Source organism: Pogona vitticeps, chromosome 2, assembly GCF_051106095.1.
Source record: "Pogona vitticeps strain Pit_001003342236 chromosome 2, PviZW2.1, whole genome shotgun sequence".
Classification (NCBI taxonomy): domain Eukaryota; kingdom Metazoa; phylum Chordata; class Lepidosauria; order Squamata; family Agamidae; genus Pogona; species Pogona vitticeps.
The window spans coordinates 219056059-219080378 of NC_135784.1; the positions used below are offsets into that span (position 1 = coordinate 219056059).

At 41.6% G+C, this 24320-nt stretch overlaps 1 protein-coding gene across 6 annotated transcripts in view; it reads right to left on the bottom strand.

Annotated features, from left to right (window-relative positions):
- The window catches only part of FOCAD (focadhesin), a 249024-nt gene that overhangs the window by 94897 nt on the left and 129807 nt on the right, over nucleotides 1–24320 (bottom strand). For all 6 annotated transcript variants that reach the window (XR_013541436.1, XM_078384917.1, XM_020790338.3 and 3 more), the window contains 4 exons: nucleotides 21191–21323; nucleotides 17801–17989; nucleotides 16588–16709; nucleotides 1216–1308 (listed from right to left, as the gene is read on the bottom strand). Coding sequence is in view for 5 of the 6 variants with exons in the window: in XM_078384917.1 (XP_078241043.1) it covers nucleotides 1216–1308; nucleotides 16588–16709; nucleotides 17801–17989; nucleotides 21191–21323 (537 nt within the window). In the remaining variant the exon portion in view is untranslated. The remainder of the gene's footprint in view (nucleotides 1–1215; nucleotides 1309–16587; nucleotides 16710–17800; nucleotides 17990–21190; nucleotides 21324–24320) is intronic.

Genomic DNA, 24320 nt, shown 5'->3' on the forward strand with positions numbered 1-24320 from the left:
GGAGGTAGTGAGCACTCCAATGCTGTGGGCATTCAAGAGAAACTAAGACAATCATTTGTCAGATATACAGTACTTTAAATTGGATTCCTACATTGAGCAGGAGATTGGGCGTGAAGGCCTTATAGGCCCTTTCTAACTCCATTATTCTATGATTCTATGAAAGACAACTTCTTAGAATTACTCTGAGTGAGGTTCTGCAACTTAGAACAATTATTAAGTTGTTACGGAAAAATATATGAGAGTAAGTATATACCATATAAGCACACAGGTCATTCATCATGCTAAAGTAGAATGTTTACCAACACCATGTGACACTAAAATGGACTCTTACAATTACAAAATGCTTTCTATTGGCGAGCTTTTATTATAGTCAAAGCTTTAGGTTGAGTTCACATTGGCAGTTTTTATCCTTGGTGAATGAAACTCGGATAGTCTTGTGAATGGGAGAATGTGTGTCCAGTTCACATTGTGCTTCTGTAGCCTTCCATTAAAGACTGATTTTAAAAGAATTGAACTTTAAAAGAATTTAAATATTTGCTTCTACGCTTTGTTTATTTGTGTTCAATTGTAACTTAGTTAAATAATGGGAAAGGGGATAAAAAGTTATTTTTTGAACTTGCTGGTGGTAGGGCTTCAGCTGGTCTCCTTCTAGACACAACTGTGCCATATTTTCAGTTATAAAGTATTGTTTCCCTTTACAATGACTCAATAGCTTTATAAAAGTTGTGGATAAAGTCGGATCCTATGAAGTTCTACATAATTATTCCTATATACCTGTATAGGTTAATTCAAGACATAGGCTGAAATCCAGCACTGAGTCACAACTAGAATAGGCACACTGAATTAAATAGCTGACTCACCAAATTCCCATTGATCCAATGGCTCTACTCTGACTTGATACAAGATTTTAGCCACTGGGTTCCATTTGAAGGCATGCAAGTTGGACTTCCATCTCCCCCACTCCTCTTCCCTCAACCCTCATACCACCCAAATCTGCTCCAAAACATTGTCCACCCCTTCAAAACAGAGCACTGGGATCAATGGGACCAAAGTGCAACTTAGTTTCTCACTCCAACCCAACTCTTACTCTACATCACAATTCATTAGTTGGCAGCTGCTGAGCTGTCAAGAAAAGATTACTCCTGAAAATTCAGACCAAGTAACAAAAACACAAACCCATCTCATGGACTGACATACAGAGCAAACTGCTCATACTTGCAAAATAGCGTGGTATGTTCTCTCCATAAATCCTGCCCAGGACTGAGGAAGCAGCAGGGAATGGTGCCACTCTGATGGTTGAATGTTCACCTGCATGACAAGAAAAAGGGACTTGTTAAGAGAAAATATAAAACAAAAATAACGGGCTGCTGTAATTGCTAAGAAATTAACATAATCAGAAGTTCATATTAAAAATACTAGCAGTGCCACAAACCATATGGCTTTTGCAAACCAGACTTGGTAAAGCTACATTAGATTATTCAGTTTCACAGAGTTTGTTGTATCACCATAAACACACCAATCCAAAGAACTACACAACCAGTTCTGAAAGCCTAGCTGTGTTTGGGGCTTTAAAAAATGCAATTCTAGATAACGTATAATGTATAAATTTAACACCATTAGTGGGAACTGCTACTTATTTTGTTTTAAAAAGGGGGGAAACACAGTTAAATCAATTTTTAAATGTAACTAACTTGATCTACACCATGTTTTTATCAGAATGCTTTGGGACTAGTGTGAAATATTTAAGCACTAAGCCAGGAATTATATGGTAAAAGGGTATGCTTGAGAACTTCATTCAAAATTACTTTTAGCTCTGAGGATGAATATTAGGTCATGATGCAGTTTTGTGACTGTGTTCTAATCTAGAATATGCGAAACAGACCCTAAGTATAAAACAAAGAGGGGGTGATTGTGCTCATTTATCTGGGGTTTTTAATTATCTAACACAGAAGACAAGGACTTCAGAGAGGTCTGGACTACTTAAAGGTTCTTTATTAACAGTCATGTGTGTTTGTGTGTGTGTTTCTCTTGTATTTTAAACACAGAGGTGTGATGCTCAAGTCTCCCTAAGGAGTGTATGGCATTCTGGCAGGGAGTTCCACAGGCCACAAATCTACCATTTGGTACTGAGGTAAGTCCTCAGGCCTCAGGAGTGCATAGTGTATGTGCCTTGAACAAGCCTGATCCTTAAAGAACATTTTACTTTACTCAGTACCTTACAAGTACTTTGTGGGCTTTGTGATTCCTTAGAACTGACAACAGCTCTTTTAAATAGGACTTCTCTATGGTAGCTAATCAATGACCTTTTCCACACTTCTGGATTTAGCCAAACCTTGTTGGTCCAAGAGACTAGTCCTCAGTTAGGATTTTTATAATTATTTTTTATTAAGAAAATATAATTTCATGGAAACAGTTTGTTTGCTTAAGCTTAGCATAAAGACATGTTCAAATGATTACCACAGTTAAATACAACAACTACTTACCATTAACATAAGAAACACTACAAAGCTGAACTAAGATGGGTTAACCCCAGCTCCTTCTTTCTTACCATGCTACATTCTGTACCATTCAGCTGCATAACACAATCCATCATGAACTTCTCTTAGGAAAAAAGTTCCCCCAAACATAACCCATCATCCATTTTTCTACATTCCTCGGACCTCCTTCTTCATGGCTGTAAACCAATTAACCCAAAGAGGTGTAACTGCCCACTCCACTCCCAATTCTCATGGAGACGCAGGTGTGTTGTCTCCATTCTAATTAGATGGGAATTTGTTGGGTCTTCGCACTGGGCCTCTTCGACCTTACACTCTTATCAGGACTCACTCTGTACCAGCCTGGCTGTAAATTAGGAAAAACAGCCTCTCAGCCTTTACCACATTCCCATGTCTTCAACTCCTTTCACTTTGAAACATAACAGACTCCATTTTCTCTAATCCTCAGTGACTACAAGTCCCACTCTCCTTCAATATAATCACAAGAGGAACTGAGTTGCCTCAGTCGTGAAGAATGGCTTCTACTTGGCATAGCCGAAACCCACAGGTTTCCATCAAAAAAAAAAAAAAAAGCCATATGGAGCTTCACTAAGTGGTGTCCACACATCCACTCATAATTAAGTCCCACTGCTCAGACTCTAATTTGTTTATATAATGCAGTCATGTAGCAGATCCTCTCCTCCTGCATACTCTCCTACTCATGCACTGGTTATGAAATCAGGCTTGCAACCCATCATATGACTGCCGAATTTAGCCGATGTCAAGGACAAAGGCTGCACAGGTAGGTTCAGTAGGGTTTACTCCCATGTAAGTAAGGTGTCTAAGGTGCCTTGTTCAGTCATTTGGTAAGCACATGGAAACCGCACATGCCGATGAGAGCACACTAGCCCCACTTTGCTCTGCTCTCATTTTATCATGAGAAAACAACAGTCTGATGAAGAAAAGGCTACTGTATACAAGAAGCCTCTCAATGTGAGCCAGAAGCCAGAGTTCTGATCTGGGATTTTATGTTAATCTAAACCTGGGGCAATATGACATCAGCTTAAAGGATTGTGTTGTAATTGTTAAATGTTTTTCCTCTCTGATTTAAAATTAACTGAACTAGAGTTTTGAGTTCACTAACATTTAACTAAACAAGTGATCATTTTCTACTAATATCCCCATCTTCATTCCAAACAGCCACCCTACACCTACTTACATGGTACTGTAGCTTACTTGTGACAAAACATGCATAGATCAGAATGACGAGGGGACAATCAAAAATGTCTCAAACCAGAACGAATCTTTTCTTCAAAGTTAAGTCAAAAACCTCCCTGAGCATGCTTTTTCTTTATGCAAACCAGTTTCCTCATTCTCAAACAAGACCAAGGACATTAATCTCTGTGTGTGTGTGTGTGTGTGTGTGTGTGTGTGTGTGTGTGTGTGTGTGCGCGCGCGCGCGCACGCACGCGTGTGCGTATGTAATTTATATCATATATTAAGAATCCAGCAATGTACACACCTGAAAAGCTTTAACGCATACATGCATATTTATCATATCTTTTTTTCGTGCTGACCGGTTTGACCAAATGCTGCTCAATTTAAAAGATGAAGAAACAGAGAATTGGTTTTATTTAAAATTGCACAACTTCATATTTCTTCCTTACTAATATTGTCATTATTACAACACTTTAAAAGAAAGCCATTACTCAAGATTGTTTCTGTTGGCAGTGGAACTTCAAAGCCCATTGCTTTAAAAAAACACTGTAATTAAAATGACTGCTGCAAATTGTTATGTCTCATAATATTATATGGCAAGCAAAGGACCTAGTTTTTGTTTCCAGTGTCCAATTAGTTTTACTGTTGGCCTCAACTAAAAACATTGAAAGTTGTCATGACAGCCATTTGGCGCCTATTCAAAATAAGGCATTAGATCTCAGCAGTTTCCAGGACTATATAGCTTCAATACAGCATCTTCTGTTGCACTAGCCATTAAAAAATAACAAAAAACATGCCTGACTGGGTTGTTACTAAAATTTCATTCTTTACCACAGTTATTCAGCATTCAACCCAAAATCTTCCATTCTATCAATTTTATTTGTTTATTCTAACATCTGTAAACTGCCTTTTGGCCATAAGGTCTTCAAGGAAGCATGCAGAAATATATCAAAACAATTTTAACACTAATGAAGACTCAGCAAGGAGTATCAAAAGCATCAAAAAAATAAAAGCACCTGTCCCTTGTTTAAACCCCGAACAGAAATGTGTTTACTACTCACTGGACAATAGACAAGGGGTTGCACCAAAAGCCCTCATCCCTTATTTCTCATCCCCACCACTTTAACTTTTCTTAGGGAGGGGGAGGAGAACTTACATAATATAGCCTTTGAAGAAGAACTGCAAGCCAAAGGTGGTAATTGTGCACTCTGTGAGCTGCACAATGTCCTTTGAGCCCCATCCAGTATGCCAACTCTTGCCCAGAAACCTACAGAAGCTGTGATTTGCAAATTGAAGGCTACTTTTGTTCTCCCTTTCAAACCCTGTGTAGGCATCCTTCAGTCTCGAGAGACTATGGTAATGTGCTCTGTATGGAGGTCTTGGAACAGCGTCTAGTGTAGCTGAGAAGGCCAATTCGAGAGTGACCATCACTTCCACAATGAAGACAAATACAATCTGTCCCCTGTCCAGCTCCCTGATTTTGCTGGTTTCGGGACTGCCTCTTTGCCTCGGCCTGCTGTACAAGTGTCTCTTCAAATTGGGAGAGGCCATGATGCACCGCCTGCCTCCAGGCTGAATGCTCAGATGTCAAGGTTTCCCATCTGTTGAGGTCCATTCCTAAGGCCTTCAGATCCCGCTTGCAGATATCCTTGTATCGCAGCTGTGGTCTCCCTCGGGCGGGGGCGGCTTCCCTGCACTAATTCTCCATACAGGAGATCTTTTGGAATCCGACCATCAGCCATTCTCACGACATGCCCAAGCCAGCGTAGACGGCGCTGTTTCAGTAATGTATACATGCTAAAAATTCCAGCTTGTTCTAGGACTACTCTATTTGGAACTTTGTCCTGCCAGGTGATGCCAAAAATGCGTCAGAGGCAACACATATGGAATGTGTTCAGCTTCCTCTCCTGCCGTGCACAGAGGGTCCAGGACTCGCTGCAGTACAGGAGTGTGCTCAGGACACAGGCTCTATAGACCTGGATTTTGGTGTATGCCGTCAACTTCGTATTAAGCCATACTCTTTTTGTGAGTCTAGAGAACATGGTAGCTGCTTTCCCAATGCGTTTATCCAGCTCGACATCTAGGGAGAGAGTGTCAGAGATTGTTGAGCCAAGGTACACAAACTCATGAACAACCTCCAATTCTTGTGTGGAGATAGTAATAGAGGGAGGTGAGTCCACACCCTGGCCCATGACTTGTGTTTTCTTCAGGCTGATTGTTAGTCCAAAGTCTTGGCAGGCCTTGCTAAAATGATTCATGTGTTGTTGGAGGTCTTCAGCAGAGTGGGCAACAATGGCTGCATCACTGGTGAACAGGAAGTCCCGCATGCATTTCAGTTAGACTTTGGTCTTTGCTCTCAATCTAGAGAGATCAAAGAGCTTTCCATCTGATCTAGTCCAGAGATAGACACCTTCTGTTGCAATTCCAAAGGCCTGCTTCAGCATGACAGCAAAGATCCCAAACATGGTTGGCGCGAGGACACAGCCTTCAAACCCTGTATTAGGTCCAAAATAAACTTTCTTCCAAAATCAGAAGTGGCCTCTGGGTACATTTGGTTTTGAAAGCAACGTTATTAAAATGGAATAGGTATATTCCCTAATAGACCCTCAGCTGTTACTCACCTCTGTTGCAACCTACTATCAAGTTCAGCTCCTTAAGCTCTCAATTCTAATTGGTAAGAATCAGTAACTTGTACAGGACCCAGCAACAAACTAGAGGCTAGGACAACTGATGTGGGAGGGTTTAAAAAGATAACAGAAAGCATGTATCAGAAAACAATCTGGCCACAACATGTTGCACCACCTTCAGTTTCTAAATAGTCTTCAAGAGAAGCCCTACATACAGCACATGACAGAAGAAGTGGCCAAGGTGCATGCCACTGTAATGAGATCCACATTCTCCATAGAAAGGGTACAGCTGGCAGACCAACTAATGTGGGAAAATTCTGCCTAAAGAATATCTGCTTTCTGTTTCAGTGACGTGCACACACTCCTGGCAGGAGTGGTGGCTCCCAGCGGGCAGGGTAACTCCTCATTCTGCCCTTTTGCTTAGATCAGAGTTTCTCTGGCCAATCCTAGTGGTGACTAGGTAACTAGTATCCTATCTGAATTCTCACAACATTCTATGTAATTGTGCTAAGTTAATAAAAAGAGTTCTCAAGGCGTTGCTTGAGGCTCCGCTGGCTTGGACATCTGTTGTTGACTCTTCTTTGTACTTTCTCTGAAGGCTAATTGCCTTCCCTTGTTCCATGATCACCCACGAACTAAAGCTTGGAAAGGCTCCACCATGAATACTCAGACAGAAGATCAGACCAGGAGCATTCCCAAGGTGTGTGTCTCATCCTTCAAATATTACTTCTGCCTCTGCTACCATGAGAATGAGGAGAGGTCTGAGAGCTTTTGCTTCCATTTTAGATTATCCCCTGCTTGTCATACAAAGGAGTGGGAAGGCCATGAACATGAGACTCATTCTTATTATGCTGATAAGAACAGACACTACACTGCTTGTTTCTTATAATGCTAAGCCAAGGTGTATAAGTACAATCCTCAGTGAGCCATAAGGAGCCTTAGTGCAACCATGAGGAAATTGAAAACTTTATTCCTATTTTAGACTAACCACAGCTTGACAGGTCACCCAACTCCTAAATACAGGCAATTTTAAGTATGGTTAATCGAAACAAGCCAGTTTCATAATCTATGGCATTTGTTTGATTAACTATAATTTAGACTAACCACAATCTGTCTGGCTTCAGATAACATGGCAGACTGTGGATTAAAAAAAAAAGCTTCAAGACCCTTGCTGATGGCTGTGCTAAAGAAGTCAGGAGAAATCCTGAAGTTTGAGGCTCACTGTGACTCATTCCTGTAACACTAAACTATGCTTACCTGTGCACAGTGGGAAATTTGGCCCATGCTTAAAAGTTCTTATATTTACGTAGTGTGATCCTTTTTAACTCTCACTAGAATGATCCTGATATCCACACTGGAGACTGTGCTACAGGTACTCTTCTCCCATGCTATAGGTCTACACAGAGCAAGGTTTACCCATGAGTAAGTTTACCTGGGTTACTCGTGAGTAAGGAGGCAGCAACAAAAGCACTTAAGGGCAACTGCAATATGAGACAAAACACTGGGGTGAAGGTTGGGGAAACATAAGGGAAGTACCCCCCCTTCTCTTCAGCCTCGACCTTTGCTGGAGCTGCCTGCTTTGTGGAGGCCAAGCCCATTAAGTCAACATAGCCCCTTCCCATCCTTTTCTTGCAGCCATCATTCATGGGACTGGGGTGAATTTCCTTTTGTTGCTGTTGTTATTAAATAAAATAAGTGACCAAATGAACTGGCAAGGGATCAACCTAACATGGTATTAGACATTTGCTGCATCAGTTAGGGAATTTTTTTTTTAAAAAAAAAGATAATAGAGAAGGGAGTTTCTCCACCCTCCCTTTTAATGTCACCACCCAGCTAATACATCACAGGGTTATCTCCTCGCTGGGTATTTTTAAGAAACAATTAAAAACATGGATGTTTAGGCAGGCCTTCCCAACAGATAACTCCTGACGATCTTTCCCTACCCTATAGCTTTCCTATCTTGTTTAATAATTTTTTCTTTTTTGTTAAGTAATATGGTTATATGTATTTTATTGTTTTATTCTTATGTTGTTAGCCGCCTAGAGTGGTCCTCACACGACCAGATAGGCGGGATATAAATAAAATAAAATAAAAAAATAAAATAATACCACATACAGTGGCATTTGGGTGCAGGCTAACTGTCTGCACAAGCTACAAAATGAACTAATGATGACTGGGTTGAATTATACCAAAAAGAATATGTGCCCTACCAATGTGCCAGAAAGTAGTACAGTGGACCTTTGACTTACAGACGGCTTGACTTACAGACTTTTTGAGTTACAGACTTCTCTGGCCACAAAATTTAGGTTTGACTTGCAGACTGAGATTTGACTTACAGACCAGAAAAAAACCAAAATGGAACAAAAACGGCCTGTTACGGGATTAATCAGTTTTCAATGCACTGTAGGTCAATGGAGACTTGACTTACAGACTTTTTGACTTGAGAACCGCCTTCCAATACGGATTAAGTTCTCAAGTCAAGACCCCACTGTACAACTGCTCTCAAAGGGGCAGGATGGATCAATCTAAACAGAAAAATGTATGGACACTGTCATCTGACAAAAAAGATCCATATACTGTTCTATATGCCAGTGTGGATAGCCTCCCAGTTAACAAATAAAATCTGGGAAAGTCCCTAGCCACGTCTTAGCACTATGTTCAAAACTGCCCACAAGGAAGCAGGAGGCACTAGGTTCATAAGACTTCATTTGTGCCACTGGTATAATGACAAAGAACACTGCACATGCTAAACTTTGCTCCTCTTGTAAAGCTCTATTATTAACACTCTAAAATGAGTAGTATCCTAGATCAGTACTTCAAAGTAAATACAGAAATTTAATGAACTTTACTTCAGATCAAATGTGTGAATTTCAAGCATCAGGATCTCTGGTAATTCAAGTTACCATGTCAATGAAGACGTTATTGGAAAAATGGAAGATAACCGTGGACCAACCAAGTACAAACAGCAATGGCTAATACTAGAGGAGTTTTTTATATTTCTTTAAGAGCCTTTATAGACATCACTAATCTAACTAGTTCTCCACAAGATCTTCTGCTATTGGAATGTCCAAAGGCATTCTGTCATGTCCTGTTCTCCAACGATAAAACAGCATGCAAGTACTTCCAGAAGAGTTAAAAGATGAGCTATACAGTCACTCTTGAACAACTATAGGAACTTGAACAATACACAACCTCAGAGTATTGTATTGAAACCATGTCCAGCTGAGCAAGGAGACAAAATAGCTACTTCCACAGTTGGCAGGAAGAGCGGGACGCTGTGGTGCATGAGTGGGTGAGCCAGTTCTGGGGGCTGGACCCGCATTAGTTGCAGCTGGGACTGGGATATTCATATTTGTAAATAAATATGAATGTCCCCCATCTCTAGGCATGATAAAAGAAAATGCACAACTACTCTTACTATAACCCTCTTCAACAACCAATTAGTGGCCAAAACTACCTACAGAATGTAAAATAGTTTCATATGAGATACCGTCCCTCAGAACTAATCTGGACTAGCCCCAACCATAGCAGACCCAAAGATTGTTATAGTGTAAGCCAACACTTGAATAAACTCCATAGTTGGGACTATGAGTTAGGTTCAGGCCTTTGGCTGCAACTCCTAGAATCTGCCAGTGGGAAATTTGTGAGGAGTTGTGATAGTTGTAGTCCAAAAAAATAACTGTTACACAAAACTCTAGTTTGTAGATTTATGTTACACTTTAGTCCAAACAAAAAATCAAGTACTAAACTCAGCAGACAAACTTATTCAGTGGACTTAAATCACTTAATCACTCTCTTCAATTCATTCCTTTTCTCTTCCCATCCGTCTTCCATCTGCAGCAACTGCCTCACTCTGCCCAATGACAGGGGCCTCACCTCAACAGTTTTGAAGATGGTAACAACTGGTATCTCCAAAGCTTTCTCAATGCAGAGTTTGGAAAAGTTATTTTCTAAGATGCTAAATAGGTTGGCTGAGAGAACATGGGATTTTTCATCCAAAAAAGTTCTTATAACATAAGCAGTATATGACTAGTGCTGTGCTGGACTGTATGATATTTAAAAATACTTTACACTTACTAATCATAAACACACTCTTTCAAGCAGATTTTTATATAACAAAATTAAACGCTGCTTCAGCATTTTAATCGACCTGTTTCTTTCCATGTTTGGATTTCTGTCATAATCCATATAAATATGGCTTCTTCTTTTGCAAGGTAGGTACATCATTCCAAAAGCTAAGCCAAGTTTTCTTTTCAGGAATGTTTAACATTCTATAGGCATATGATAATGGGCATGAGGGAATTATAATTCAAATACCAAATATGTTTCAAATTAAGTGTTTCTGACATTAAACATTTTCACATTCCTAGAAATGTCGTATTATATTTATATTTCAAAGTATTTTTTTAATTGGTCTGGAATTCAAAATATTGCTTCAAAATACCAGACCAACAAAAGCAAGCAGAACAAGAATAATTATTGTCAGAGAGCAAACAGGTACTGTAACTGAGCCCAATTTCAGCATAGGTTTTATCTATCCATATTCTCTTGGAATAAGGCATTTCCCCAACTTTCTTCCCTAAACAAAACAGAGAAAATAATTACAAAGAAAAGGAATGAAAATACAACCAATCAAAAAGTCACACATATACATATTCATGTATGTATGTATGAGAGAGAGAGAGAGAGAAACCTCTTTACTGTTATACACCTGGAATACTCAGAGTTCCATTGTCATGGACAGACATTATCCGGTGCGATTTGATTCATTAGAACTTTGCAGAGGTGCAGGTCAGACTAAGGCAATTTGCATAATACTTTGCAGGCAAAATTGCTCAGATCTGCTCTGACTTGGATGTTGTAGTTGTTCCAGGTCCTGTGAATGAAACTGTTAATGGAGGATTTTCAGTTTCTGCAGGACCCTTGGGGAGGTGGCGCTACCATATATCTGCTGGATCCTTGCCCTTCCTAGCTCATAAAAGGGACTGGTCGATTGAGTAGGAGAAGTGATGAATGCATCCTTGCAACAGGGTATGACCCAATAATGCTTAAAAGAGGCAACAGTAAGACACTGTTTAAAAAAAACCTCTTTGGACACCACAAAACTGAATAATCACTGACCAATATATAGTATATCATTTTTAGAGAAGGTGCTAGAGTGGGTTGTGGCCTCTCAATTCCAGAGGTTTTTGGGGGAGACACATTATCTAGATCCATTTTAATCTGGCTTCAGGACTGGTTATGGGACAGAGATGGCTTTGGTTGCCATGGTAGATGACCTACACTGGGAACTGAATAGGGGATCTGTGTCCCTGTTGATTTTGCTGCATCTCTCAATGGCTTTTGATACTATCAACCACAGTATCCTCCTGACCCATCTTTCTTCAATGGGACTGTTTTGCGATGGCTCCAGTACTTCCTAGAGAAGAGAACTTAGAAGGTGGTACTGGGAGATTCCTTTTGGATGCCCTAGCCACTGACCTGTGAGGTCCTTCATGGTTCTATTTTGTCTCCTATGTTATTTAACATCTACATGAAACTGCTAGGAGAGATTAGCAGGATTTTTGGGGGGTTCCATGTCAGAGAATTGTCATAGGATTGGAAGGGACCTTGGAGATAGTCTAGTCCAACCCCCTGCCCAAGGCAGGAGACCTCATACCATCCCGAACAGATGGCTGTCCAATCTTTTCTTGAAAACCTCCAGCGATGGGGCACCCACAACATCGGGAGGCAAGAACTTCCACTGCTTAATGGTTCTCACCATCAGGAAATTCCTCCTTATTTCCAGGTTGGATCTCCCTCTGACGAGTTTCCACTAGACCCTCCAATTTCTCCTCCAGTAATGTGATGAGTTTGCATTAGGTGCAGGTATAACTGAGTTTTCCTCAGGCAGGAATACAAATATAGCACACAGCTTGCAAGTTACCACAGTGCTAGCCTCATTCTCCATGCTTTTCAGGGTTGTGCTGCTCCAAATAGATATTCTTTTCTAGTCCCAACAGATACTCTAAGTGTACTGTAAATATGCATTCTTTTGTAGCCCCAATTTAGATGTTTGCAGGTAATATTCATGCTTGATCCAATGAGACCAAGTCCCTCTGCTTTGTTGTTTACAGTGAGCACTTCCCCACTCTCCCAGAATCCTCTGCTGGTATACAAATGCTCCCAATGAAGTAGTTCCCAGGCTGCTAGCTTGGTTCAATGACACCACACCCCTCTGATTTGTCACTCATGGTGAGCTCTTCCCCACTCTCCCAAAATCCACTGCTGGTATGCAAATGTTCCCAATAAGGATGTCAACCAACTCTTGCCACTTAATTCCAAGTAAGCTTTGGCTCTAGATCAGTGATTGGTATCAATAATAAACTAGATACAGGTGAATACATTGAAACTTAATCCAGACAAGATAGAGGTGTTCCTGGTCAGTCCAAAAGCAGATCAAGGAATAGGGATACAGACGGTACTGGATGGGATTACACTCCCATTGAAGAAACATGTGTGCAGTTTGGGTGTATTCCTAGATTCACCTCTGAGCCTGGATGCCCAGGTTTCAGTAGTGGCCAGGAGTGCATTTGCACAATTAAAACTAGTGCACTAGCTACATCTGTTTCTTGAGAGATTTGATCTGGCCACTGTGATATATGCCTTTGGTTACTTCCTGCCTGGGTGACTGTAATGTGCTCTATGTGGGGCTGCCCTTGGAAAGTGTCAGGAAATTTCAGCAAGTCCAAAATACAGCAGCCAGATTGCTCACTGGGGCTGGTTACAGGGATCACATAACCCCCTGTTACAGCTGCTCCACTGGCTGCCAATCAGTTTCCAGGCACAATTCAAAGTGCTGGTTTTAATCTATAAAGTTCTAAACAGCCTCGGTAGAAGCTGTTTTAAAGACTGTATCTTTCATTATGAGCCAGCTCGAGTGTTAAGATAATCAGGAATGGCCTTTCTCCTGGTCCCGCCACCTTCACAGGTGTGTCTGATGGAGACACAGGAGGGGGCTCTCGGTTGCTATTCCTAGACTTTGGAACTCCCTCCCACAGGAGGCCGGACTGGCTCCATATTTACTGCCGCCTAGAGTGGTCGAAATGACTAGATAGGCGGGGTATAAATACAATAAATAAATACAATAATAAATAAAAATAAAATAATAATAAAATAAATACTGTCCTTCCTCAAGCAGGCAAGCCCTTCCACAGTAACTAGCTACATGTGTGTGCTTTTTTTTAAAAAAATGGATTGTTATACATTACGGTTATGATTGGACTTTTAGTACTACTTGTGTTTTCCAGTTTTGTATTTTCCATTTCTCAAAGTGGCTTTTTTTTAAAAAAAAAATCTTATTGTTCTTAGCTCTAATATAGTCTTTTAAGGATGTTACAAATAGATTTGCTATTTTTAAACTCTGGTTTTGATTGTCCCTGAACCTGGTACTGGCAACCAAAAAGCAGCAAATTAAACATTACACATTCAGTTTTCAGATATTTCCTTGCACCATTCTTGCCAAAGAAACGTTAGTCAGCTACCTAAGCATGAAGCTGCCATTTCAAACTGCCACTTAATGTCTTGTTTTACATTAGGAGTATTGGAAATGCTGTTACTCTCTTACTATACGGTGTATATATGTTCAATGACAATAAATTGTTGTTGTTATATAAAAATTATCCTACACAATATACAGTGGTGCCCCACTTTACGATTGCCCTGCATTACGACGAATCCACTTTACGACAATCTAAACAATGGTCTAAATGGGGGGATTTTGCTTTGCGATGATTGGTTCCCTGCTTCGGGAACTGATTCTTCACAAAATGATGTTTTCCTAACAGCTGATTGGTGGTTTCAAAATGGCTGCCTGGTAATTAAAATGGCTCCCCACTGTGTTTAGGGACGGATTCCTCGCTATACAGGCAGCGAAAATGGCCGCCGTATGGAGGATCTTCACTGGACGGTGAGTTTTTACCCCACTGGAACGCACTGAACGGGTTTCAATGAGTTTCAATGGGGTTTTTTATTTCGCTTTACGATGTTTTCGCTTAATGGCAATTTTCCTGGAACGGATTATCGTCGTTAAGCAAGGCACCACTGTACTTATATGAACTTGACTTTCAAAGTTTAAGAAGTCATTTGAAAGACATACTTTTCTCTCATTATTTTCACAGTTCCTGGACCCCATCTCCAGGTTAACACAAAAATGTACGTGCATTTTCTGGATCTCTGCCAAACCAAAATGAAAGAAAGAAAGAAAATGTAGCAGCAAACAAAACAAAAAGTATTGAGGTTATGAAGTGCAATAAAGACAGACATGTTACTTTTTCAAAGTTGAAAAATGAACATTTCCTTCATTCTTAGGGAGATAGCAATTCTGTTAAAAAAAACCTCACCAAATTTAAATTTAAACCAATTTAATTTAAACCCCAACCAAAAATCCTCCTAAGTCAGGAGAGAGACTGTAAAGATTTCACAGATGCTAAGAGCATTAATAAAGAATTTCAGGAGAAAAAATATGAAATTGATTACACTTGACTGAATGCAATACTCTGATTATGAATTAGTTTTGCCTGAGAGGTCCTTGGGGTTGCAGGCCAAGATGCCTTGAGGTCATGGCCAGCTGCAACACCCCAAGCATATCTAAGTGGGCCATCCCCTTTCGATTTATCCCAATCCTTGAGTCAAAGGGGACTTCCACAAGTTGGAAGTGAATTTTCAAGCTAGGATAGGACAATCACAGATATTCAGCCTATTTTCACCCCTTGTCTCCTCCTAATAAGAAGCATGGATGTTCAATTAGACATACAGGTGAATAATCTATGAGCTGGAACAGTCATATCCCCATTTCTGAATTAAGAAGTCGTGGAAATGATAGGGCACTGACATTCTCATGTCTCTTTCTCTTTTGCCCAACAGACTCAAAGCTTCAATGCCCTCCTGAACCAATGACACAGTGGTGGTAAAAGTCACAATTTAATTATGACATATCGCTAGACATTATGGGCAGGCAGGAGATAACTGAGACTTATGGCTACTATTTCCAGAGGCCGCTTGTCACCCTCTATTAACATGCAATTCCAAAATAAGCAATGCTCAAGTCCCACCTCAGTGATGCAGAAGCCAAAGGCCTTCTAATACATTCATTAGGATTCCTAATAACTCCTTTGGAAATGTCTGCTCTCTTCAACAAGGCTGAGTTTATGGTTGCATATGATCTAAATCTATCTTTGGTACTTTTGTCTTAACCTGCCCTTCAGTGCATTATATTACATGAATAAAGGCAGATGAGAATCACAAGAAGAATGAAGTGAAGCACCATCCCAACTGTCCTAGTTGCTTGAAGGCAGTTTTAGTAAGTACCTCTTTCAGCGACTCCTTCCAGAAATATTCACACACACCCTCTGTGGCATTCTAAAATTTTCCTACTTTCCCATCAAAGCTGTTATACAGTGCCAGGAGACAAAAATGGTTTTTTATCGCTTTTAGCTACAGGACATGAATAGAACCTTCCCCTCCAGAGACAGACAGAACTGCCCATAATGCTCAGCAATCCTATTTGATGCACCTATGGAGAAAAGCCATTTAAATTTACTCTCATAAATTCTCCTCCTGACTTTATTCCTACTGTTTGCAATTTCTGAAGATCACTTGCTGTAATACCTATACAATGCTTTATTTAATGAAAATATTTGATAACAAGGCCTTGTAGGTATTCCAGAATGATTAATTGGATTTTCATTTCCTATACTTTTCTTCTTTCTCCTGCCCTTGCCCCTACCCCAAACCACATTTTCACACAGGAGGTTAAAGCTTCAGTTTACAAAATTTTTATATACCACAATCAGCTACATCAACCTAAGATTCCCAGGGTGCTGAGAACAATTAAGAGATATGCCATGTTATTATTACAGTAACAAGGGGGTAGAGGTCACTCCCCAGGTTGCATTCCTCTAATTGTTTTTCTGACAAGTCAAAATCTGACAGCACTATAACCAGATTAGGCAGAACTATTAAACAGAATTGAAGGGGGAAATGTCAGCTTTGATTTACTGCAACCATCTTCAGAGAAAGCATTTTGTTGCGGCAAGCATTTTATTAGATGTATTTATATGTTCCAGTCCCCTTAATTGTTCCTTGCAGCAAGTTTACTTAATTAAGAGTGAATTACAACTTCTTGCAGCTACCATTTCCTAATTAAGATAAGCAAATGTAAACTCAAGTTGGGGAGACAAAAGGGCACCGAATGGCTGTGTAAGTGGAACAAAAACAGCAGCATTTACCTCATGGAGGAGAGCCGTTAACATCTGGTGGAAATTGCGCCCCCTGCTGGCTAGAAATCGACTGATAGGTTTACCATCCTTACCCACATGGACTGGAAGATCATAACTCAGCAACATGCCAGCTAAAGAAAAATAATGTATATACATGAATTAAGATAATTGATCATTTGAAAAGGACATTTGTTAACATTATGGGAAAAGCAGAGAAAGTGAAAGTTGAGAAAACCAGGATTTAGATTTGACAGCCATTTGGGAATGCATTAAGTGCTGAACAGAAGCAGAAAGAAAAACGAACAGCTGATTAAAAGTTTCATATTCTCTTTATAAACTTTAGTAACACAACCTTCGTACATGAGAACAAAAAAGCAAACCCTTGCAGGGAGTGAGTTGGAGTGTTCACATCTGACTAAGAATTACAGTGTATTAAGGGTTAGGGTTGCCACTATGGTTAGTATTATTGGATGACTTACGCTGCTTGTACTTTCTGATCTCAATGAGGTTGCTAGTGTTCCCCCGCCATCACCATGTGGGCCCAAACTTACTGTCCTCTTTGTTTCATTGCATTATGTTTCACCACAAAATTGTTTTTTTTAAAAAAAAAATAAATGGTGACATGTTGATTATGAAATGCCCCTCCCAGGAAGGGTCATGTTGCATTAGTTTATTGGTTTCATCTCCAGCATCAGGAGAATACTCTAGAATGGTCATTAAAGGAAAGAAGAGACACAAGTATAATAAAAACTTATTTTGTTGTTTTTCTTACTTCAGAATTGCTGCTGTATTGTGTCGCCAATAGTACTGTAGTTTTTAAAATTTTGATTTTTGTGAACTGCCCTGAAAAAAACTTGTTATAGAGGAGCTTTGTGGCACAGTGGCTAAAATGCAGTACTACTGCCAAAATTCTACTCATGACCCAGGTTCAATCATAGCAACCAGCTCACGATTCACTCAGCCTTCCATCCTTCTGAGGTCAGTAAATTGAGTACCCAGCTTGCGGGGGCAGGGCAATATGTAGCCTGCCTAATTAAGTTGTAAACTGCCTAGAGAGTGTTTAAATGCTATGGGGCAGTTTATAAGCAGCATGCTTTGCTTTGCTTCTTGATTTATAGGCAGCAAACACAATAATAAAATAAAACAAATTTGCCATTCGGCTCTCTCAGGATTTTCTGCTACTTAAGGCTCTTACATGTGGCCATTGCCAAAGGAATCTTACCTGCAAGGCCAGGCTTCAGCCCTGGTTGCTTGTTCCTCTCATACATCTTTAGCATAAAGTTTGGAACCCCTGACACAGTCTTCCCTTGGTCTGACCGGATAGCACTTCCTCTGAGTGAAGAATGGTATATTCCACGAGGCATGTTGACCATCTCCTGTTTCAGAAGTGATGTTGTGAACTCTTCAAATGCTTGAAGGGAGGATGAAACAGGGAGACAGAAAGAAAACAAAGGGTAATGGACAGAGGAAAACAGAACCACCCGACCAATGTAGAACAACAAGAATTGGGGATGTTATCATGAAATAACTGGTAACTCCATATTCAGTTGACAGCTCCAAGTTTTTTTTAGCTCCTAAACGACCAAGTCTCCACAATTTCATGTCCACCTCTCATTCAAAATGTCACCTTAGAAACCTTCAATAAATGGTGCCAGATGTTCAAGCTCAGGAAAAAAAGCCAGAATTTTTTAATACTGTATATTGATCAGAACATCCATTGTTTGATCACTGGGCTGGAGCTCTCCCAGCAGGGAATGGCAGAAGCAGGACTGATCTTTATTTTTGCCAAACCATCCTCCCACCACTCAAAGTACCTTGCCACATGAAACTTCTTGCCATTAAAAACAAAACAATTTCTCCAAAATAAATGTTGAAAATTCAGGAAATACAACAGGAAAGATTTTGAAAGGTAAGATCCAGACCTGAGGCTTCTAAATTCTGAACTTAAAATGCAAGAGGTTGGTGGAGGTTAAGGCCTAGGGGCATTGGACTTCAGGAGCAGCCTGAAGGATGGGGAGGGCTTTGTTCCATAAATGACTGTGATAGGCTCCCATTGCTGTCTGGTAATTGGCCACTCGAAGCACAAAAGAGGCAAGAGAATAAATGCATTATCCGATGATGTCAAGTTTACAGCTCTCATGGCTATTACCCTGTTTTCCCAAAAATAAAACCTAACCTGAAAATAAGCCCTAGTATGGTTTTTCAGGTTGCTCATAATATAAGCCCTACCCCCAAAATAAGCCCTAGTTAAGTGAAACCCTGCCCTCCACCATTGTGCAGCAACCAGAAGAAGATGACATGACCGTATTTGAATAAATGTAGATTGTTGTACATGAAAACAATAAAACATCCCCTGAAGATAAGTCCTAATGCATTTTTGGAGCAAAAAGTAATATAAGACCCTGTCTTATTTTCAGGAAACACGGTAGGAATAGAGTTGCAGCGGTTTCGTGATCTCTGTTGCATTGCATCCAAAATCACCAAACTGGATAAGGATGCTTGGACAGGAATGTGGTAGCAGTTCTGTGCATTTTGTATAGGTTTTCGACCCTCTTAGAGATTTGCGGAATGGAGGAAAACTTGTCCCATGATTATTTTATTAAAATAATCTTTTTAAAAGATGGAATGAACCTGAGGTGGAGTAGTGGTGTCTGGTGCTGATTGATGCCTTAGGACCTCGATACTTGGCGGAACGCTTACTCCCAACTAGTTCTACCCGTGTCACCCGCGCGAGCCAGGAGGTGAGGCTGAGGAGCCTGACGCCGAGGGAGGCCCGGAAGGAAAGAACTAGAAACCAGGCCTTCTCGGCGGTGGCTCCTCACCTCTGGAATAACCTACCTCCGGAGATTCGCGCTGCACCCTCGCTGGGTACTTTTAAGAACCAACTAAAAACGTGGGTGTATAGGCAGGCCTTCCCTTCCAGTTAATTCCTGTCCTCTTTCCTTTCCCCCCCCTCTTTATTTGATTTATTTTGTATTTTTCCCATCTTACAGAATCATTTAATTAATTAATTTGTTATACATTTTTCTTGAACTTGTTATGCTTTATGTTGTAAGCCGCCTAGAGTGGTCGAAATGACCAGATAGGCGGGGTATAAATAAATAAATAAATAAATAAACAAACAAACAAACAAACAAACAAACAAACTTTGTCAGACTCCACAGAGAGTGGTTGGTCTACCTCTAGGTTCATGACCTTGGCAGTGAGACGTATGAGTTGAGTATAGGACATGAAGTCCTCAGAGGGAGGAGGAGGGTATGTGTCCACAACATCTGAATCCAGGGTAGGCAGAAGTCCGAGAACGGCCTGGGTAAGCAGCGCGGGTAGGCTTCAAGCTTCCCGATCCACCCCCCACCCTGTCCCCGCCGCTTAAAGTCTCCTTGCGCTGCCTAGCCCGGCCGTTCTCGGACACCTAGGTGTCCGAGAACGGCCTGGGTAAGCAGCGCGGAGAGGCTTCAAGCATCGGGGACAGGGTGGGGGGTGGATCGGGAAGCGTGAAGCCTACCCGCGCTGCTTACCCAGGCCGTTCTCGGACTTCTGGAAGTCCCAGAACGGCCTGGGTAAGTGGAGCGGGGAGGCTTCAAGCTTCCCGATCCACCCCCCACCCTGTCCCCGCCGCTTGAAGCCTCTCCGCGTTGCTTACCCAGGCCGTTCTCGGACTTCTGGAAGTCCGAGAACGGCCAGGGTAGGCGGCGCGGAGAGGCTTCAAGCTTCCCGATCCACCCCCCACCCTGTCCCCGATGCTTGAAGCCTCTCCGCGCTGCTTACCCAGGCCGGGTGTCCGAGAACGGCCGGGCTAGGCAGCGCAAGACTTTAAGCGGCGGGGACAGGGTGGGGGGTGGATCCGGAAGCTTGAAGCCTACCCGCGCTGCTTACCCAGGCCGTTCTCGGACTTCTGGAAGTCCGAGAACGGCCAGGGTAGGCGGTGCGGGGAGGCTGCCGGCAGCGGGGACAGCCTGGGGGGGGTGTCCGCAAGGCTTCCAGGCAAAGGCCTGGAAGGCTTTGACACCCCCGTGCCCTTCCCCCGCCGCCGCTGAGAGCCTTCCGAGCTCTCAGAGGGCTTTCTCCAATATCGGAGGGGGCCCTTTGAGAGCTCGGAAGGGAATTGTCGGCAGGGGACGGTGTCTTCAGGGTCCTTCCGAGGCCGCAGCCCACTGCCGACATTTTCCCCCACCTGAGTGTCGGGGCTTCAAAGCTCCTGCCGCTCAGCTGGGGGAAAATGGTGCCTATGGGGAAAAATCGCAAAGCGATTTTTCCCCATAGGCAAGATCGTTGTGCGATCGCAAAAGCGATGGCAAAAAAGCCATCGCTATGCGATTTTTTCGTTAAACGGGGCACTCGTTAAGCAAGGCACCACTGTATTCTGTAAGTTCACAAGCAAGGTAAATGTTGGTTGCTATTCCCTTGTTATGTACTGTAGTCTCCAATATTATGAATTAACTGCAAGACTTCATCAGCTCTAACTTGTTTGCTTAATACAACTTAAGTTGCAATGATGGTAAATAGCTCTTACCTGATCACTGGGCAACAGTTCTACACAACTACATGCAAGTCGAAACAATTATATTAAAAGGCCTGCCCAAAAATTAATACGTTTCTGAATGCATTATACCTGGTAGAACAGGAGGAGAAGTGAGCAACAACAATTTAATGTATGAAGCACCAGGAACAGAGAGATCCACCTCTTCTTCTCCATCCCCTTCATTTGCATCCACCTCTTCATGCTGGTCTATTTCTGGTCTTGCCTGAAGATTGTAACAGCCATGAGAAAGAAAAATATAGAGAGATGCCACAGAACTTTGAAAACTGGAAAATAAGTTTGTTTTGGCTACATTCAAGCAAGGACAAGAAACCCAAGATATGGAGAAATCACTGGGTGGAGAGGTGTATTCTTTTAGTATTCTACTGCCATGTGACCAGGATTTAGAACAGGGTATGGAAACATGTGACCCCCAGGTCCATTTCTGCATGTCACAATACCCGTGGGGCTCTTAACTGCTGCATTTTCCACCAAATAAATTTCTGAAACATCTTCAGAGGCAGCCCCATGTACAGTGTGTTGCAGTTATCCAAATGGGAGGCAATACGTCACCATAGCCAAGTCAGGTTTTTCGAGGAGTAAACCTGGCACACCAGTTTTAATTGTACAAATGCACACCTCTGCCACTGCTGAGACCTTGACACCCAGGGACAGAGGAGAACTTGAGCCTATTCCAGGCCTGATGGAAGCAACCTCTGTCTTGCATAGATTAAGCTTCAATTTATCTTCACCTATCCCACTATCAACTCCAGGCATTGGTTTAGGACAGAGACAGCTTCCTTGAAATTATATTGAAAGAAGAGACAGAGTTGAGTGTCATCAGCAAAACTGCAACACTGATCCTCAAAATCCTGGACAACCTCTCCCACTGGTTCAATGTATATGTTAAATAGCACAGGGGATAAAACTCAAACCAGAGGGATGCTACGGGCCAAATGTTTAGGTGTCAAACACAAGTCCCCCAACACCACCTTCTGGATTTTCCCCTTAGGGAAGACTGGAGCCACTGCAACACAGCGTCTCCCAGTTCCATCCCAGACAAGCAGCACAGAAGGATACCATAGTCAATAGTATTGAAAGTTGCTGAGAAGTCCAGCAGAACCAGCAGGGACATACTCTCCTGACTAGTTCCCAGAACAGATTACCTACCAAACTAGTGTCCATCCCTTAACTAGGACTAAAACTCCATTGAAATGGATGTAGATAATCCATCCCATCTAAGTACCCTTGAAGCTGAGAAGCCACCCTTATTCAAAAATTGAATATCAGAGACTGTTGCCCAGTGCTGTGGGACCCAGAGAGCACTTTATTTGCCTCGTGACCTACTCTGCACCCCCTAATCTAACCTTAGGAGGCTTTATCAGTTAAGAAAACACTGTTATTAACGTGGGGAAATGGGATCCTGAAAGGGGATGCAGCCCTCCATGGTCCAACAATGGGCACTGTGTGGCACTCAGACCTCTTATGCACAGTATAATCTGATACAGAACTCGTACATCTGCAATATGGGAAACAAGACTGAAATGGAAGGAAAGAACCAGAGAAAACAACAGCCATATTCAGTCATTAGTTACTAAGGTCTCTCCAACATGCTTAGAGAGGAGCACCTAGATCCTACTCTTTCTATCATCCCCTTCTCTGACATGTCTGCAGAAAAGAGAGTTTTGTTTGCATGGAGGGTCTCCAAAATGTCAAGATTCTTGTTCGCATGGAGAACCTCCATATAAATAGGAACCTCTGCTCTACAGACACATCATGGTCCATGGGAAGCAAGCTGTAACAGAAAGGGAGGAAGTAGTGCCTCTCCAAGTATATTTATTGGAGAGAACCTAATAAGCTATGACTGAATAACTTTAAGGATGTTATGGGAACCTGATGATAGCTGGACTTAAAAAAAGAAGAGGAAGTATGAGAGAAGCACATGGAAGATTTCTGTCTACTCACAAAATAATCATAAACTGGAAAGATTTTTAAGGGGATAAATTAAATTGAAAGGCTGCTACCAAAAAGAGTAAAGTGTTGTCCCTACAGGTGCCCTCTTTATCCCCCCCCACTCAGCCCCTGACTACACTAGTCTTTTTCAGAATTCTCTTGGGAGTCCCTTTATGAGATCATTTACTTAATTTTAAACCATTTTTCCAGCAACTCAAAGCAATTTGGAACAACTGCAAAAGAAACGTTGCAAATAATAAAATCTAAAACATGCAATTAAATCATGATGGAACAGACAGGCACAGAGGCAGGGGGAACCAGTCAGTTTAATCAAATTCTTTATGAAAGAGGTAAGTTCTCCAACTTAAATCAAAAAGAGATAAATGCTCCCACCCTATCAAGGAACCAGTTTCCACAGTGTTGGAGTCACAACTGAGAAGTTGTGCCATTACTCTCTTCCATTAAAAATCCCACTTGGGTAGCCCATCACTGAAGGAAAGCTTGCTGAGAGAAAGGTCTTTGCCTGCTTGCAGAAGAATAGCAAAGATGAGGCCAGCCTGACCTCCTGTGGGGAGGGAGTTCCAAAGTCTTGAAGCATATACATGTAAACCTTTCATAACCAACCTGAAGATGTACAAAACCAGTTGAGTATTAGGTCTCCCTGTTACCTGAAAAATGTTCCCCAGACTTTTGCAGGAATACTGTCTTTAAAAGGGGATAGACACACAGCTCAGAAATGGTTTGCTTTGTGTTGGTCCTGCCCCACCAAACAATAAGCACTGCCCTGCTGAGATACTTAAACCCCATTTCATTCCAAACAATATACGGCTCAAAGTAGGACCAGACCACTATGACCGAACTTTGGCTATACCCTGACTATATCTCATCTGCCACACTCTCAATGGCCTTTCTGTTAATAGGGAAGGTCTATAATGGAGATCATGCACTATGCTCTACACATATAGAGCACAATTCAGAACCCTAAAATGTGGATGTTGCCCCAGATATTTAGGGTTGCCCCAGATATTTAGGGAAGGGACCCATTTAGAACAGGTTGCCTGCTTCAGACTTCATCCATTCAATTTGTGGACTATTACAGGGCCAGACTACCGAGAGATATTGGACAGGGGCAAGACAAGCAAGTGCAGATCTACTCCTTCCAAAACATGCAAGTCATCAAATGCCCAGACAGGACTTCTCTTTATATAGTATTCAATTTATTCCCATTTCTTTGTGTCTCAGATAAATAATTGCTTGTCATCATCCATGT